This window comes from Perca flavescens, chromosome 8 (assembly GCF_004354835.1).
Source record: "Perca flavescens isolate YP-PL-M2 chromosome 8, PFLA_1.0, whole genome shotgun sequence".
Lineage (NCBI taxonomy): Eukaryota > Metazoa > Chordata > Actinopteri > Perciformes > Percidae > Perca > Perca flavescens.
The window spans coordinates 2,086,705-2,105,352 of NC_041338.1; the positions used below are offsets into that span (position 1 = coordinate 2,086,705).

General features: G+C 39.9%; 1 protein-coding gene across 3 annotated transcripts in view; it reads left to right on the forward strand.

The window, feature by feature from the left end:
* The window catches only part of ppp6r3 (protein phosphatase 6, regulatory subunit 3), a 30,818-nt gene extending 18,244 nt beyond the window's left edge, over window positions 1-12,574 (forward strand). For all 3 annotated transcript variants that reach the window (XM_028584691.1, XM_028584692.1, XM_028584693.1), the window contains exons 21-25: window positions 18-115; window positions 428-623; window positions 5,362-5,469; window positions 9,551-9,604; window positions 11,653-12,574. In XM_028584691.1, the coding sequence (XP_028440492.1) occupies window positions 18-115; window positions 428-623; window positions 5,362-5,469; window positions 9,551-9,604; window positions 11,653-11,704 (508 nt within the window). In that variant the 3' untranslated portion in view covers window positions 11,705-12,574. The remainder of the gene's footprint in view (window positions 1-17; window positions 116-427; window positions 624-5,361; window positions 5,470-9,550; window positions 9,605-11,652) is intronic.
* Window positions 12,575-18,648: the final 6,074 nt, after the last annotated feature.

Consider the following 18,648-nt stretch of genomic DNA (forward strand, 5'->3'; position numbering starts at 1 on the left):
AAATTGCTCTCTTTCAGACCCAAAGACCCTCTGAGGTGCAACTCTCCTGTTGCCATGGAAACCAGCATAGAGACGATGGACCCTCTGGGGGTTAATGCACCCATGCAGCCTGAAGGTGAGATGTGTGCACATGCATGTCCATATTGACAGAGTAGGAATTCTGTACATCCTTTTGAGCTCTGCTGTCCCACTGTGACAAGCTAAACCTGGACACTCTTTGATATGAAATTTGACATAGGCTAATGTGTATGATTTCACTTTGCTTGTCTTTCAGTAGCACAATTTTAAATAACCCAAAAATCTCATTAGGGAGGAGTGAAAATAGCTCCTGTCAGGGTAGCTATGAGTTAAGTGTTGATACAGCTTAAATGATCTTGAACATGGTCAGTACTGACACATATTGACACCTTTCTTAACACCTCCCCAGATTGTGATGGCTGGTTGGGTACCAGTGTGGCTTCTCTCTCCTCCACCACACCAAAGGATTGTGGGAGACCTAAAGCAGAGGAGGAGACAGCTTCTAGTGAGCAGCGCAGCATCACAGAGACAGTCATCAATGGCTCCATGAAAGAAACGGTCAGCCTCACCGTTGACGCCAAGACTGAGACTGCCGTCTTTAAGAGGTTTGCCAAACTCATCCGCACAAAAAACACTACGCAGCTCTCTGTGCTAAATGATGCGCAACATTACGAGCGGTTTCAATGCTAAAGATGTCCTGGTGTTCGAAAAACCCAAGATGGGAACACTGGAATACTCTTTTATTGAGGTGTCTTTACCAGAATGTGACTCATTAGTGTTGTCACATCTGTTTTCTTACAAGTGCCCTCACACTATCACTTGGTCACAGTTCCTGGAGAGGCGCTGTTAAATTTAACACCAAGATCCAAGACGGGCCCCAGGCCTTTCAAACTCATATACTGGTTGGAGAGTGTTTCATTAAAATAGTTTACTTGCATTTGAATCACTATTCCTCAATTGCTGTGCATCTGCTGCCAGTTTTTACTTTGCTCATGTGGACAAAATCAAAGTGGCAGCAGCCGGAAACACACATGGTGCTGAGACAGTTACTCTCAACACAACAACGAAAGGCCCAATATCCACCACAATACCAACAACTTGCTTTGTTCTTCCTCATTTGAAAGAAGTTTCTGCCAGTTTGTTCCTCTCCTTCCGTCTGTGTAGGAAACACCAAAATGCTACACAGATGGGCAAAGCCCGTGTCTAGGTCAGGATAATACCAAACTGTCAGAGCTCTGCTTGAGCTAGTCAAAAAAGGGCCCTTAGACTACTTTTGTTGTCTTTAAATTTTGTGCTAATCTTTCACTGTCTAATATGTGGTGGTTATAGGTATAGTTGTCAATCTTCCTCTATAACAGTATTTGAATTTCATTCATTATTATTTTTAGTATTCAAATTATATTCAAATATTTAATGCCCAAATCCAGCCTATTATTAATATTTACTACACTTCTCAGGCTTATGCATTGCCACTATCAACATGAAGTTGTTGTTACACGTTCTGTCCACTAAAGGGATTTCAAACATTAGGTTAGGCAAATGCATCATGGTGCAATGCATTTCTGGCACACCACTTTGTTTACATTCATTTTGCTCCACAAGAGCACACAGCGACAAACACAAATAAACAGAGAACCCTGTGAATGATTATCTATCTAACAAATGTAGTTAAGCGGCTTCGTTGTAAAGGCTAACTGTTAGAACAATGACAACATGTTTGAAAGTACAGCTGAAACAATATGTCATATACGGTGTAACAGTAGTGTTAGCCACCATGCTAACCACATTGACGATGCTATCACCAGTTTATTAGCAAACGGTCTTGTAGATTGTCAAGTAAATGAGAATACAGCTATAATGTAATATTTGAAGATGACTGACAGGTGAAGGGCAATAAAGTGTGTGCGTTAGGAGTGTTTACATTAGGTTCACTGTGGCTATATTTAAACGTTAAAAGCACCAAAACATGTATGTAAAGCAGTAAAATGTAAACTGAAGAAACTCTCAGAACAGCAACGGTGACACACTCTTATACACAACTCTCTCTCCGTTGCGGTTGTAGCTGACTGGGAACCTCCAGGCGGGTCTTCCAGCTCCTGCATTTCATTGGCGCTCGCCATAGTGTTACTGACTTGTACTCCAATCAGTTTATTTTTATTCACAATACCACTTCAAACATTACAATAATACAGTTGGGGTACAAGATCAATTGGGTAGTGTGAATGGGTCCCCCAAAGAAGCTAGGAAAGCTTATAGGTGGGGGCCCATGATTCATGAAAGGGTAGTGGTACGGGCAATGGTATACACAGTTACCACCTGTAACCAGATGAGAAAATGCACGCAAGAAGCGCACCAGTACATACATAAAATTACGTACACCTACAATCCTACACATACATCCCAGTAGTCCATGTGACAGTTTTATATTATGTATAGGTTAATAGGAAATTATTTTATAGTTGTCTTTTGAAGTTGGAGATTGAGGGCTTGTTGTGCTAACATCAATGCATGTTTCTAACGGCCTACGGCTAAAAGTTTCTGGGAGGAACTTGTGCACGCATTGCGTACATCAATCAACATACCTTGTATTCTGCATTGGACAGTGACCCCTGTATCATGATGGTTAGGCGCGGACACATGAACCGTTAGAGCCCTACGACTACTACTAAATGCACTGCAGTGTCATTTTGCATGCACAACCCTGTCACAAACCAGTGCGCACACTTAGACATAATGAGATGGGCAGTGGAAAAGAGGGTTCTTTTGCAGGTTCTCTCTCAGGAGTATGAACATTTCAATACTTTTTCCACCATGAAACCTTTTCACTGTTAAAATCCATAGTAACAGACATGAAATCAAGATGACTATAGCCCTCCATTCTTCACAAATTGCTGAACTAAAAACCTTTTACAGGCACCTTCCAGTCTTGTTTCATGAGTTCGTTTTAACATTTCTTCCATGGTGAAACACTTGTTCTTAATCCACAGGTTTTACAGTTGGTTGTCCTTTGTCCTTCTGTCCCCTTGTTGATTCTGCATTATATTGTCTGTCTGTCTGTCTGAGTTAATAACAACTGTCTGATGAATTGAGCGACACTTACAACCTGAGCTTCCCCTCCTCTCTCTCTTGCTGTGCGTTGTGGGTGTGGTCTTCTACAGAGTTTTGAAATCTTATCGGTATGTACAGCCAATCAGAGATCAGCCTGCAGCCGTGATGTAGTCTTGTTGTCACGTCAACCACCAACTTTTCTTTCCCGATTTTGATCTTCTTCTTTGGTTTCAGCTCCTTGTTTGTTTATTTCATTATCTCCATTCTGCATGTGTTTCTACCAAAGGTGTTGTCCAAGTGCAGTTTTTTTTAGTTTATTTAAATTGCATTTATCTTAACATTTTAAACCAAACTATTATTTGATATGAAACAAGTGAAAGTGCAGGCTAATTTTCTGCAGTGGCCTCAGCCTCTTATCAATTTGATTAGTGTTGGTTAAAACCCGCTTTATAAGTATTTCTATTTATGTCTATTTAACTTTTATGGTCTATTGGCATTGGTGTTGGCCCTGAGTCATTCATTAAATTGTGAGTTATTAAGATTAAAATGCACAATTTGAATGTGTACCTGCTTAATAGATTCTGTGCAAACAGTCACAACGTTGGACATGGGCGGGTGCCTATACAGTACAAGCACAGCTGATTAAATTATGCATTTGCACATTAAGGCACGTGAATGCAGGTGAGTGACCATTGCCTGCCAAAGAAATACCGGCTGGTTAGACAAGGCAACAATCAGCGTCTCCTCCGTCTTAGCTCATTCAAAAAGATGCAGCCAAGCAGGGTCAACCCCACACACTGCTTTGCTGTTGCTGGAGGCTGCAATTTTACCGGTCAAAGTTGAATTCCACGCAATGCAAAGATGCAAATTTGCTTTGCCACTGGAAGCAAGTGTTTTATCTGTCCCTCCCCTTGCATAAAATTAGGAGTAAATGGGAGGTGGATAATCGTCAATGTTAATTTAGCGCACTTGTGATCTTGCCTTCAGTTAACCCTGCCTGAGAGTTCCAGTTGAAAATAAATCTGGTCATCAGGTTCTGACTGAACACACTTGTGGCCACAGCATTAATTTAAATGGTAATGGCACAGTATGTTGATGTCACTTTTGCATAGTAGTTCATATGAATGGAAAACATTGTCCTTTCCTGTCATTTATGATAACAATCCCCTTATTACAGTTCTTCACAGCAAGGCAAGGCCGCTTTATTTGTATAGCACATTTCAGCAACAGGGCAATTGAAAGTGCTTTACATAAAACATTAAAGAGCAGTTAAAAACCGCAACAGTAGAACAGCTAATACTGTATATACAGCATGGCCTCTTGTGTATTTGCACTTGCAAACAATACTCGCTTCGTCAATGTTAATACAACTTCTGTTTTGTTTTTTTTAAATGACAAACGCATTAGAATATCCACAACCTTCCTCATTTCATTTTGGTTGTGAAAATTCATTTTTGTAAAAATAAACTTGTCAATCTTCTCTGGTGCACAAACTGATGGAGACATTTTCCTAATGACCTCAAACATACATTTGGCTTTTAAGTACTGCTATTTCTTGTACTTATTGGTTGACTTATGTGCCAATACGGATCTATCTGTGAAAAGCTAAATCCACCAAAGTTTAATTAAGTAAATTAAGTATTAAACATCTATGTTTTTTGTTAGTACTCAATAAGACTACTTTTAACCAAGCAAGAAAATACTGGTATGAATGGTATTGTTTTGGTGAAAAATGAAAATGCTCCACAAAAACTGGTAACAATAACCAGATATGTTGATACAGGCACATATTCTTCTTATAGCATGGCAGCTTGTTTTCTTAACAACAATTAACAAGTGCTGGATAACCATGTTGCACCTCAAATATTAGATTGGATGTTTGTGGGTGTTTTGCTTTGATTGAGGCCTCATCAAGATTATTGGTGGTTCTCTGAGACAAAGCGAGACTGACGGCTGGCAATTTTGGTTTAATCAGTGTCCAAATCAGGTGGTAAGCCTGCCTATGATTGGCTGGCTCTGTAACTACAACATAGTATCGTAGCAAAACAATCAAAACAGTTGACTTTCTCCATTTGCTGTACATTTTGATGCTTCTCCCACGTACTGTTCACAGTTGCCCATTTCAACACCTTCATCCTTTGTTTTACTGTGTGCTCCGTCAGTCAGTTGAGCATGCATCACTGTTCACATCTCCCTGTGTTCTGTGTGTTTCTGTGGGGAAGGCCGTTGGTATGAATCACTTCATATGGTATTGATGTACATTTTCGTCTTTGTGTGTGTACCCGTGTGTTCCAGTGATGAAGAGAAGAGTGCTTCTTCAGAGAAATACTCCGTAGTGGAGTGTGGGGATACAGACAGAACGGGCGTCAACAGCTCAGCCGCAGCCTGCTGTCCCAAAACAGGGTCAGATACAACACACACACAAATGCACACAGGCACACGGAAATGTTCAGTTACATCATATCTTTAAGCCCTGAAATGTGTGGGATTTTTCAGTGGCTAAAACAATTGGATACAATTATAGTTTACACTCCTCATAATTGTGAGAATTTAGAGAACCCATCGACTGCATCATAGCAGCATCTTAATGCAGGTAGTAGTAGTGCCTTCATTACACAGTGCCATAGTGTGGAGCTTGAAATGTGCCTCCAGATTAACTACAGTTTTCAGTTTTAAATGATTAGAAATTGTTCCAGGAAATTAGATTTTCCTGGAAATAATGCATTGCAATGCTCCAAATAAAAATATACTTCAAATAATTACCTTTTTTCCATTGTTATGTTTCTTTTTGTTTAATTTAAAGACATGTAAACAACGTGCAACCTAAAAAGTTTTGTGTGGGCAGACATCTGGCTATTCAGAGCTCCATCTGTTGCTCTGTGGGATTGATTAGTTTTTTAGGTTTCACACGGCAAACGTGTCTTTTAAATCAAAGCAGTCACAAAATGAAAACCGTTTAATGTACATAAATGTGCAATTTAGTTGGAAGGCACATAAGTTAATGGAAAAGCAAATCAAAAAGCCTTTATTAAATTAACAATTGAATTGATCTTTTTTTTTTTTTTTTTTTTTTTTTTTTTTTCTCATTTAAAAACTGTTCATCTAAATCTGTACCATTTTACCAAACCAAATTTGTAATTGGTATCGGATCTATAGATCCACCAAAAAATATTTTACCGTAACATGATATTAGGAATATCTTTTTTTTTTTTTCAATTTTGTTATTGAAAAATGTACAAACTATAGTGTATATATACAGTGAGGAAAATAAGTATTTGAACACCCTGCTATTTTGCAAGTTCTCCCACTTGGAAATCATGGAGGGGTCTGAAATTGTCATCGTAGGTGCATGTCCACTGTGAAACATAATCTAAAAAAAAAAAAAAAAAAAATTCCAGAAATCACAATATATGATTTTTTTTTTTTAACTATTTATTTGTATGATACAGCTGCAAATAAGTATTTGAACACCTGTCTATCAGCTAGAATTCTGACCCTCAAAGACCTGTTAGGCCTAGTCCACACGGACACGAGTATTTTTATAACCAGAGTTTTTTCTCCTCAGTTTAAAAAAAAAAAAAAAAAAAAAAAACCCGTCCACACATGCTCGGTTTAAAATAAATCTCTGTCCACATGAAAACGCAAAAACACGCTGTCAAGCGCTGTCAAGAGCATGCCACACCAGCAGGCGGCGATATAACCCAAATTGTAAAGTCACCTTGGCCAATCCGAAGCCTAGAAAAAAGTTACATCCTACTCATCCGCCATTGCAAAGAATCGTCAACAAACATCAACAAAGCAGTTAGCGGCGCACAATATGACGTCAAACACAGCGGATAACGGCGCACACTCTGACGTCGCAAGGAAAAAATCCCGGTTATACTGTCCACACGACAACACTGTAACCGGCGGTTCTGAAAATGCTCACCCTGGCCAGAGTTTTCAAAAATGTTTGGTTACAGTGCCCTGAAACTGCGTTTTCGTGTGGACAGAAGGCCAAACCGCGTAAAAAAAGTCACGGTTATAAAAATACCTGTGTTCGTGTGGAAATGGCCTCAGTCTGCCTTTTAAAATGTCCACCTCCACTCCATTTATTATCCTAAATTAGATGCATCTGTTTGAGGTCGTTAGCTGCATAAAGAAACCTGTCCAACCCCATACAATCAGTAAGAATCCAACTACTAACATGGCCAAGACCAAAGAGCTGTCCAAAGACACTAGAGACAAAATTGTACACCTCCACAAGGCTGGAAAGGGCTACGGGGAAATTGCCAAGCAGCTTGGTGAAAAAAGGTCCACAGTTGAAGCAATCATTAGAAAATGGAAGAAGCTAAACATGACTGTCAATCTCCCTCGGACTGGGGCTCCATGCAAGATCTCACCTCGTGGGGTCTCAATGATCCTAAGAAAGGTGAGAAATCAGCCCAGAACTTCACAGGAGGAGCTGGTCAATGACCTGAAAAGAGCTGGGACCACCGTTTCCAAGGTTACTGTTGGTAATACACTAAGACGTCATGGTTTGAAATCATGCATGGCACAGAAGGTTCCCCTGCTTAAACCAGCACATGTCAAGGCCCGTCTTAAGTTTGCCAATGACCATTTGGATGATACAGAGGAGTCATGGGAGAAAGTCATGTGGTCAGATGAGACCAAAATAGAACTTTTTGGTCATAATTCCACTAACTGTGTTTGGAGGAAGAAGAATGATGAGTACCATCCCAAGAACACCATCCCTACTGTGAAGCATGGGGGTGGTAGCATCATGCTTTGGGGGTGTTTTTCTGCACATGGGACAGGGCGACTGCACTGTATTAAGGAGAGGATGACCGGGGCCATGTATTGCGAGATTTTGGGGAACAACCTCCTTCCGTCAGTTAGAGCATTGAAGATGGGTCGAGGCTGGGTCTTCCAACATGACAATGACCCAAAGCACACAGCCAGGATAACCAAGGAGTGACTCTGTAAGAAGCACATCAAGGTTCTGGCGTGGCCTAGCCAGTCTCCAGACCTAAACCCAATAGAGAATCTTTGGAGGGAGCTCAAACTCCGTGTTTCTCAGCGACAGCCCAGAAACCTGACTGATCTAGTGAAGATCTGTGTGGAGGAGTGGGCCAAAATCCCTCCTGCAGTGTGTGCAAACCTGTTGGAAAAACTACAGGAAACGTTTGACCTCTGTACTTGCAAACAAAGGCTACTGTACCAAATATTAACATTGATTTTCTCAGGTGTTCAAATACTTATTTGCAGCTGTATCATACAAATAAATAGTTAAAAAATCATACATTGTGATTTCTGGATTTTTTTTTTTTTTTAGATTGTCTCTCACAGTGGACATGCACCAACGATGACCATTTCAGACCCCTCCATGATTTCCAAGTGGGAGAACTTGCAAAATAGCAGGGTGTTCAAATACTTATTTTCCTCACTGTATAATCACATCATATACAGTTTTTCTTTTCTTTTCCTACCCAGCAATGTAACAGAAATAAAGTCCTTTTGTACATCCATAGGAAAGCAACAGTATTATAAACCCTATAGCACTCCACACCCCCCCACATATTAGGAATATCCTAATATTAGAGGTGGTACGGTTCACAAAACCCACGGTTCGGTTCACGGTTTTAGGGTCACGGTTTTCGGTTCTGTACGGTTCTTGTTTTTTCTTTAATCTTTAACACTCCAGAAATATACTTCAGCATATGATATATATAGCTTAATTATCCACAATGTAGGATACAGTATTAAAACATAGTTCTATCTTGTAATCATGCACAAACGGAATTTGACTTTAAGCACATTATTGGGACCATCTCTGAGGAAAGAGAGGTGAGATTTTGATACAGCAAGAGGGAAGACATGATTTCAACAAGCTTTTCATTTATTTGGCAAAAAAATTAGTGTGTATCGCCATTTACAGGAACATGTGTGCCCTTTTTAGTACATGAAGATTGAAATATTACAGAATAACGTTTTGGTTAACTAGTTTCGTAAAATATATCGTATTCACAACGAGACGCCATTAGTCTGTTTTGAAATTCGGGAGCAGCCAGCCCCAAGTGACCCGTTTGTCCAATCATCTGCCATGTGTTGCGTTTGTCACGCTCATCCTGCTCGTCATTTCCGGTAAGTGTTTTAACATAGGTGTTGAATGAGGGCACAACGGCAGTAAGTGGTTTGTGCACATTAGAAGTGTATGGACGAACTGCGCCACACACACACGTTCCGAACCGAGACAAGCGAACCGTACGGTTTGGATGTTTTTTCATGAACCGTACCACCCCTACCTAATATCCAACTCCTGCAGCTTGTTTTTCTTAATAAATATGTTTTATGTCTAATAATATTGTAAATAACGAAAAATGTGAACACAATAGACTGCATCTTACATTGTACCATGATATGTACAAAACTAATGTCCTGTTAATGATTCGAGGCTAGCTCCTTGGTGAACCTTTCTCTCCTCTCATGTGTCTCCTGTAAACAGTGAGAAGCTTCCCAATGGTCCTCTGGAGGAAATGTCAGCCATAGAGGAGGCCAAGTAAGTCTGACTGCCCTTGCATGTACCATGTGTGAGAGTTGGATCTCAAGGTTCTCTATTGGCGACCTACACTCCTCCCCGAATGCTTTGTTCCTCCGCAGCTGCAGTTTTACCTGTCCCAACATTCAGACTCGGCACCATGGGTGCCAGGGCCTTTGTCTGCTCTGCCCCACTCTCCCACCACACATCTGTCAACTGGACTCTCTTCATCAATTCAAATCACAACTCAAAACACATCTGTTTAGATTGGCATACACAACATAACGTTCACCTTATCCACCTTGATATCACTGACCTAGTTGTTTAACGAGTTGAATTCTTTTGATTTGTACTATTGATATTTTTGTTGTGCTTGTGTTATTGTTTTATTAATGTGTGTTAGGCCTTCTGGGCGTCTTGAAAGGCGGCAACAAATAAAATTTATTATTTAGTAGCTGTGTAACATACTACTTACACTGAGCTGTTAGTCCAGCACATGTTAAAGTTTCTGTAGTTTACAGCTACTATTTAATTATTTTATTGCCCATTAATAGACATGTTTTTTTGTTTTTTTTTACTTATTTATTTATGTATTTCAGGTTTATTTAACAGGGACAATGCACACTAATACATAAAGAAAATGTACAGTGTGCCAGAATTAGCCAAAAGGCTACTTTACGTCTGCTGTCCCTGGACAGATTGTACGATGTCACACCTACAAAGATAAAAGGATTATAAAAGTACATATAAGTTTAGTCCAGTACAAATAAAATTGACTATCAATGTAAAAAAGAAATAATCAAGCATATAAACAAAAATAGTTGATCAATATCAACATCAACACCAACACACACACAAGCCACACTTTCAGTCCAACAACCTCATAGGCGTAGCACAAGTGACACAAACCGGCAGGACAGGAAAGCCAAGATAGCAGCAAGATTTTGTAACTACATGTAATGTTGACAGTCCTGATTACCTGTTAGCCACTTCCTTAAGTTAAATTTAAAAGAAACCTAAGTTTTAAAAGTCCTAATGTGAGTAGGAATGAGGTTCCAGTCACGAGCAGCCCTTAATGAAAAAGCTGTTTGACCGAATACACTTTTGCTCAGCGGAATAATGCAGTCACCTCTTGCTGCACTCCTTGTGGATCTGGGAGCATTTGGTACTGCGTTTACAAACTGGCTCAATACATGTGGAGCCAGTCCATGTAGAATTTTCTACATAAGACAGAGATCTGTATATCTAATAAAATTTTCGAAACTTAAAGGAACACGCCGACTTATTGGGAATTTAGCTTATTCACCGTAACCCCCAGAGTTAGACAAGTCGATACATACTCTTCTCATCTCCGTGCGTGCTGTAAGGCTGTCTGACGGCTCCAGCGGCACCAGGCCAGCACAGAACATGCAGGTGAATGGTTCCAGCAATCTTACTGCTCCGAATAAGTGACAAAATAACACCAACGTGTTCCTATTTACATGTTGTGATTTGTAGAGTCACAGCGTGTACAAAAAGCAACGTAACATGAGACACAGCCGTCTTCTAATTGTAAACAAACCGGGAACTATATTTTCAGGCGGAAGAATATAGTACTTGGGCGGAGTGATATGCTCGCAGCAAGCCTGTCTGAGAATATAGTTCCCGGTTTGTTTACTGTTAGAAGATGGCTGTGTCTCATGTTACGTTGTTTTTTGTACACGCTGTGACTCTACAAATCACAACATGGAAATAGGAACATGTTGGCGTTATTTTGTCACAATTTGGATCAGTAGGCTAGTTGGAACCAGTTACCTGCAGGATCTGTGCTGGGCTAAGCTAATGCTAGAGCCTTCAGACAGCGTTACAGCACGCACGGAGATGAGAAGGGTATGTATGGACTTGTCTTACTCTGGGGGTTACGGTGAATAAGCTAAATTCCCAATAAGTCGGCGTGTTCCTTTTTAAAAGGTTGTATTTTTTTAAAACATGACAATGATGATAGTGTATGGGTTTCCTATCAAGTACTTTAAGAGTTAAGCTTCCATCTTCAAATGAATCCATATCCCTCTCTTTGCATTTCCTCCCAGACTGGACCAGAGTGCCGTGTCCTTGGAGCCAGCTGTAAACGGGCCGGCGTGAGGGTCGCCTATGCCAGCCAATGTCCAGCCTGTTCTGCCATGCAGGGCCCTCCTCCTGGCCAGCCAGCAGAGGCCACTGCTCAGAGCTGTACCAATCACACGCCCCCACCAGGACCAGCAATACTCCCATTGGCTCACCACTGACAGACAGGTGTACAGACACAGGATGAACTGAAAAGCAAAACGAGACATACTCAAATGGATACAGAATAATTTTTTTTTTCTGCATTTGTTTATATACTATTGTTCTTATGAGGTGATGTGCGACTGATATCTTGCCACTCAAAATTAAATAGTAATGTTGCTATAGTTAAAGAAATGATTGTATGAATAAAATATTTTATAAAAAGAAAAATGTATACAGAAACATAAGATGAATTACCACAGAAACAGGAATAGCTGATTGGTGTCTCAACCAACCACTAAGCTGTTGTGACTGGCTGGATCTGTTATCCTGCATACTTAATACAACAGTTGCTATATCTAAAATTCTCGCCCACCATTGGTCTGTGTCTCCGATCTACAAATTGAAACACATTTAAAAGAAAACACACTTAGTTTTATTTTTGCTGCAGGTATCATTTGTAAATGTTTATTTCTCTTGTATTCTTCTGCATTGAGTAAGATTTGACATGCTTTTTTTTTTATTTATTATGGAAGTAAGATGATGGTTATGTTTTGTTCCGAAAGAGCCATACCAACACACCTTGTCCCCTTTTAGCAGGCTGCATTCATGCTAACTGGTTTTCTACCTCGCAGCTAGAAGGCCCAACAGGAGAGCGAGTTTGTCGTCAGTGCAGCCTGAACTGGGAGCTGTAAATGCATTCTGAGCTTGTGTTTTTAGACCCAACTAAACTTCTTTAGAACCACACTCCTCGTCTTTGGCCCAAAAATTATTTTTATATCTGAAGTTCTTTTATGACCAGTGGTTCTCAACTTGGGGGGGTCTCCCTTTAGATCACAATCACACTTTTCAAATTCCATTGCAGGTTGAAGATGCATTTCTGCAGTGTGCAGCGCTGTGATTTTCGGTAGCTACAGCATTATAGAGAACTTGGTAGGGAAGTGAAAGTTGGCTGGAGGACAAACTACACACAGGAACGTGAAATTAAATGATGAGTTACCCTCTGAAAGATAAACCAGTGCCCATCATGGAGCTACGTGTGATTCAGTCACTTTATTTAAGACTTTCTATCTGAAGAGAACTAAGTTACAGTTGTGGTATGGGCTGCTGATCAAGTTCCAGCCACAGGTGTTTATTTTTAGACTGTGTTGAGGCTGACAACAGCACAGCACCTTTCTTTTAACGGTGGCGTTAATGTGGGGGTGCCGACAGAAGGCTCGGACCAGGAAGTAGGGTTGGGCATCGTTTGGATATTAATGATTCTGATTCCAATTCCGATTCTTCCTTTCGATTCTGGTTCTTATCGATTCCGATTCTTTGAGTGGTGGAGTTGAAACGGGTCACATGCTTATTTCACAAATCAGAGGAAAGTTTTATTTTGACTCAAAGGTGGGTTGCAGTTTGACGGGGCTGTTTTTGACTAGAGCACCGCTTACTGTGCTCCATGGCACAAGCGCCTGGATGCTACATAAACCAAAACTTGCACATGTTAAATTTGGAACTCATGATCAGATTTGAAACCAAATCCTCCAAACCATTCCAATAAAGAAACCATTCCGATGGAATTGTAATTTTTGAAACGATTCCAAGTAGGAATCTGTTCTCGATGCCCAACCACACCAGGAAGTGGCTCAGTGTTTGCTGTAAGCATTGACATCTGACAATGCACCTGTTGGCCAATCAAAATGTGCACATTCCTGGTAGATCTCTTTATAAGGTGGGTGGCTTAAGTTACTTGTTGATCTGCTAATTGGTAAAGGATAGAATGATTGCCACCGTGATGACTAAGAGTTGGAAAAGCCTTCCTGATAATATGCTGTGCAGTGTTTAGGCATTCAGTGAGCTTTCGCTTAAACTTCCTGCATTGTATTTTGTCTTGTCCCACCCCACCAGACCGGAGTGTTTAAATCCAGGAAGTCAAGTTTGAGTCTGAAGCTTTTTTAGGGCTTTTGTCAGTCTGAACGCATCCTTGTTCCAATTTCTTAAAACCTGTAATGGTTGGGGCATATTTTAGTGTGTGGGTCTCTCTCTCTCTCTCTCTCTCTCTCTCTCTCTCTCTCTCTCTCTCTCTCTCTCTCTCTCTCTCTCTCTCTCTCTCTCTCTCTCTCTGGACTTTTAGCTATGGTTTGGTCTTCTTCATATCTTGAGATAAATGTCTGGCTTTTGAGCAGCCAGATGCTTAACTTTCTTTTCTTAACCTAAATAAAGGACCAACTTTCGCGATAGGCCAATTGTTAGTCTACTGATTAAAACAATTAACATAATCTGGACTGGCACCAGATCTGTTGCAGCATTACTGCTAAATATCCGTCCACATTAGGTTTACTTTACCGATGCGTCTACCTGCAGCTGGGCTTTACATGGGGTATATACATTTTTAGAAATCCCACTCCTCCGCAGCCTTACTTCTTTCCATGGAACCGCTTCCTTTCCCCCCCATCTTTTCAATAAATGCTTCAGTGGTTGGGATTTGGTTCCAAAAGAAAATGTAACTCAAAGTTTTCTGTTACAGCATTGGAAGGAAAACAAAGCTATTTACAGATGATGGTACAACCCACTTTTTTTGTCAGATTAATTAAATTTCATCTTAATTTCTAAAGTTAAGTGGTCTTTGCAGATGGTTTTCTTGGGCTTGTTTATCATAACTAAGGTTTTACTAGGCCAGTTACACAATCCCACTAGGGGTTTCTTCAGTACTCATTACAGAACTTTGAAAGCTAATTTCCAGACAGTGGAAATCAGGAAATCTCCATTACCCATATCTATGAGCGGTTAGTCTAAATTTATTGCGATACACTGTTTTAGATGGTAATTATGAGTGAGGATGTCACATTCTTCCCTACATTAAAAACCAGCGTAGATAATACAAATTTAGGAAGGAGTTATGGATTTTGATGGAGGCCACCGTTGAAGAGCACTGATGTCTGCAGCGCTCTACAGTGAGCAGAACCTGGTAAAGGTCAGTCATTTCTTACCCCCCCATTTTCAACAATGGTAATGGAAGGTGTAAGTGGGGAAAATCCAAATTTGGAGCATACACTCGTGTTAATATTAATTTCTAAATGTTAAGATCATTCTAGAAAAAGTGTATTACTATCAAGGCAAAGTTTCATAGGTTATAAAAAAAAAATTGTAAGAGTGACAAACTGCTAATACTAAATTGCAATTTTTTGCCCTAATTAGAAAAGATATTAGCATTTTATTAATCTTCAGTACCTCTTACAGTACCTTTTTTCCTATGTCAAGTGGTACTAAAGTAAACGAGAAGTTGGAGTTAATAGAAAACATTGGCTTTTAGGGATAATTTGTGAGAACTTGGAAAGATTATGACCAAGAGCACTTTAGTTTGTTATGACAAACCGCAAATTAAAGGAGACGTTATTCTTCTTTCTTAACATAAAATGTGTATTTTGGGATTCTATTGGAACATGTTAACATGCTTTAATGTTCAAAAAACACAGACTGCAGGTGTTACAGCCAGACACCGCGGTTGCTTTTCCACCGGCTTCGAGACTCAAGGCATGATGGGAAAAGCCTGGCTCTCACCTACAAATCTACTGCACTAATGACACACGTCAGACTGCTCGGTTATAACTAGATATTCTGCTTTTCATGAAGGAGACGTCCGCTTGCCAAGGCTCATCGTAGCCTCGTTTCCAACTTTCTTTTTTATCAAAAGTATCAGTTTTATACTTGCAACACATTGCAGTGCAAATGCAAAAGTACTTGACCATTTACAGGTGAGAGACATTAGAATTATTGCTAATAAAAAGCGTTGGTCCCATAAAATGATTGTAGTGGGGTTTGCATGTGTTCAGAACTTTGGGTATTCAGTCCTGCACGGTCTGCTCTTGAACACACCTCCTTAGTATCCAATTAGCTTTCCCCCCCCCATTAGCTGAGCTTATTTAAGGCACCTGTGCCATCATGGCTACCTCTGCTGTTCTCTGCCTGTCCTTTGCCACATGGGACCCTCTCTGTGTTTAAGACTTGCCCATTTTGATGCAGTTTGCCTGTCTGACAGGAATCTAAAGTTCCCCTGCCTGGAGTGCTGTGGTATATTTCTTGGTCTACTGAGTACATGGTGTAAGGTAGGAATAACCAGCAGTAAGTAATGTTGGCTACTGAAAGTAAATTATTGCACATTATTGCTAAACCTGTTTTTAATGTGTAAATGTTTTCTGACTTGTAGGTTGTCAGCTGCTGTTTTGCCTTGGTTTAGTACGTCGTTGTTAAAGTGCCACCAGGCAGCACTCTCCCTCTTCGGTTTGCTTGTATTTTATATATAACCAGCTGTTTTTATATCTTTGTTAGTTCCTTTTCAGTGGCGCTAGTAGGCAGCTTGCAGTGGAGGCTAGGCATGCTAGTGTGGGTCCCTGCACAGTTTGTAGTGATAATAGCACTGGGACACGATTTGCGGTGACATATTGATTGCAGTGAGCACATGTGGTGAGTAAGTTAATGCACCCCTGGAACACACCCTGAGTTAGATTGCATATCCACAGCTGACCTCTGCCCACTTCCCCTTTTCATTTGGTATTAAAGGTGCTCTAAGTGATGTCACGCGTTTTTTAGGCTACAACATATATGTCACATACAGCAAACATCTCACTATCCGCTAGCTGCCTGTCCCCTGAACACTGACAGGGGACAGGCAGCTAGCGGATAGTGAGGAGATGTTTGCTGTATGTGACGTATATGTTGTAGCCTAAAAAAATGCGTGACATCACTTAGAGCACCTTTTTAAGTAACGGGGAGTGTAATTGTTTTAAAAAAGAATTTACCTTTTTTAAATTGTCAATGTTGTAATAAACATTTCTATCTCTTCTACTTAAATTTGATTGTCCTAATTTGATTCATCTACATTTCTAACCACCCTCTTTTCAGGCACTTCCAGTCTAACAATTTAATTTTCAATAAATAAGTATTTATTTTTGGAACCACGTTTCGGTCTTGCTTCAGTTAACAAACCTGTGTAGCCTTTGTATAACTGGGTATTAGTTAAGGTAGAAGTAAAGCATCTCTCTGATTCTGGTGGTGGTTACTGCTGTGGAGCCATCGCACCATGCCACATTCAAAAACGACTTCACCAATTCAATTAATTTGTTTTAGTTCTATCATTATAAAAGTAGGCTAACTACCTGTTAGAAATTCATAAATTAATACAGAATACCTTCATAAAGCTCACATCTAAGCTTAGCTTATTGTCGAGAGCATAACAAGATCCACAAGTAGCTTGGTCCCCATCAGTGCTCCAAAACCATGCTAGTCTCCGTTGGATAGTAACGACCGAAAGCCAGCTAGTGTACGGGACTTTGTGATGGTAGGCTTTAGATCCCGTTTACATGTACATGGTTATTTTGAAAAACTGAGACATTTCCCTTTGGTTTAGCCCTTTGTTTACATGCAAATGGAGAATTTGCCTCTGAAAAACGAGTCTTTCTAAAAATTCCGGCGAGAGTGGAGATTTTGGAAAACTTTGTTTGCATGTAAACTGAGAAAAACAGAGGTTTAGGCAGTCCATGCGACTGATGATGCTGGCGCCATCTTTCTTCAAAAGAGAAAGGAAGTGATTTGATGCTGTTGCTATTTTTGGTATTCTGATTGGCTAACGTGGGCTTGAGCTTTGATACACTGCCACCTACAGGTTTGGCCATGCTCTTGACGGCATATAAGCACGGGTTCATGTAAACGAACACTTTTCTGAAAACTGAAAGGTGTGCACGATGTTATTTTTGAAAACAGAGGGTGAAATGTCGGTTTATGAAAATAGCCACCCACGTGTAAATGTAGCCTCAGTCAAAATAATGACGTTTCAATCTTTCTAGATACTAGGTCATTATTTTGTGGTTTCTCATGAAATACTTAAATCTGTGTACCTATAAAAGGGAGGCCCTGCAGACAAAGTTTGGAAACCACCGTACAGTCATTTTTCAGTTTTTTTTTGTTGCTATTTTGAGATTCTAAATCAGTATTTTGGGAGGTTTCTCATTATTTTGAGATACTAAGTCATTACTTTAAGTTACATAGTTATGACTTACAGGATATTATTTTTTCACATTGGCAGAAATGGGTTTCCATAGCTCTTTTCAACAAACCTTTAATATTCCACATCTTTTATACATTATTGATACTAGTGCGGCCGATTGTTTGGCCTGTGGTATTGCTGTGGCAGCTTTATTGAGAACTGCTCATTCAAACGACTACAAACTCGACACTGCGCTTCTTTGGGTCTTGACCTATAAACCTGCCAAGGCTACTCAGGGTAGCTAACAGCTATTGATTTATGGTGATGTTTAGATATGAAAAATATTGAATATGAATGTTACTTATTCTAACTCATTGTACCCTGAAATATAATGTACAGAAGGCCCCAAAATCACTTAATACTGGATACTACTGACTTGTACTAGGAAAATATTTTACTACTACGTTTACCTGACAGAAATGTTGTGGATTAGTTAGATTCAGATTTTGCCTCCCTTTGACTCCCACTTTTCAAACTATTCTTTTTCTATTTCACCTTCTTCTTACACATATGCCAACAATGCTGTGAACATTCACACTGCAATTTCTTCAGAAATTAGAGCTGTCCTTGAATAAAGAAATTCTAACTTATGTCGACTAGTCGGTTTAATCGACCTATCAGTGTGCTTTCACTGATCGTTTGGACTAGAAAAGGCGCTATATAAATGCATCCATTTATTGTCTGTTAAACTGGGTTTCTCCACAAAGAATCTTGCAAAAGCACCACTTTAAATCTTGTGTTTAGTCATTCAGCATGAAAAAGCATAACAAATGACTAATCGACTAAAGAAAGC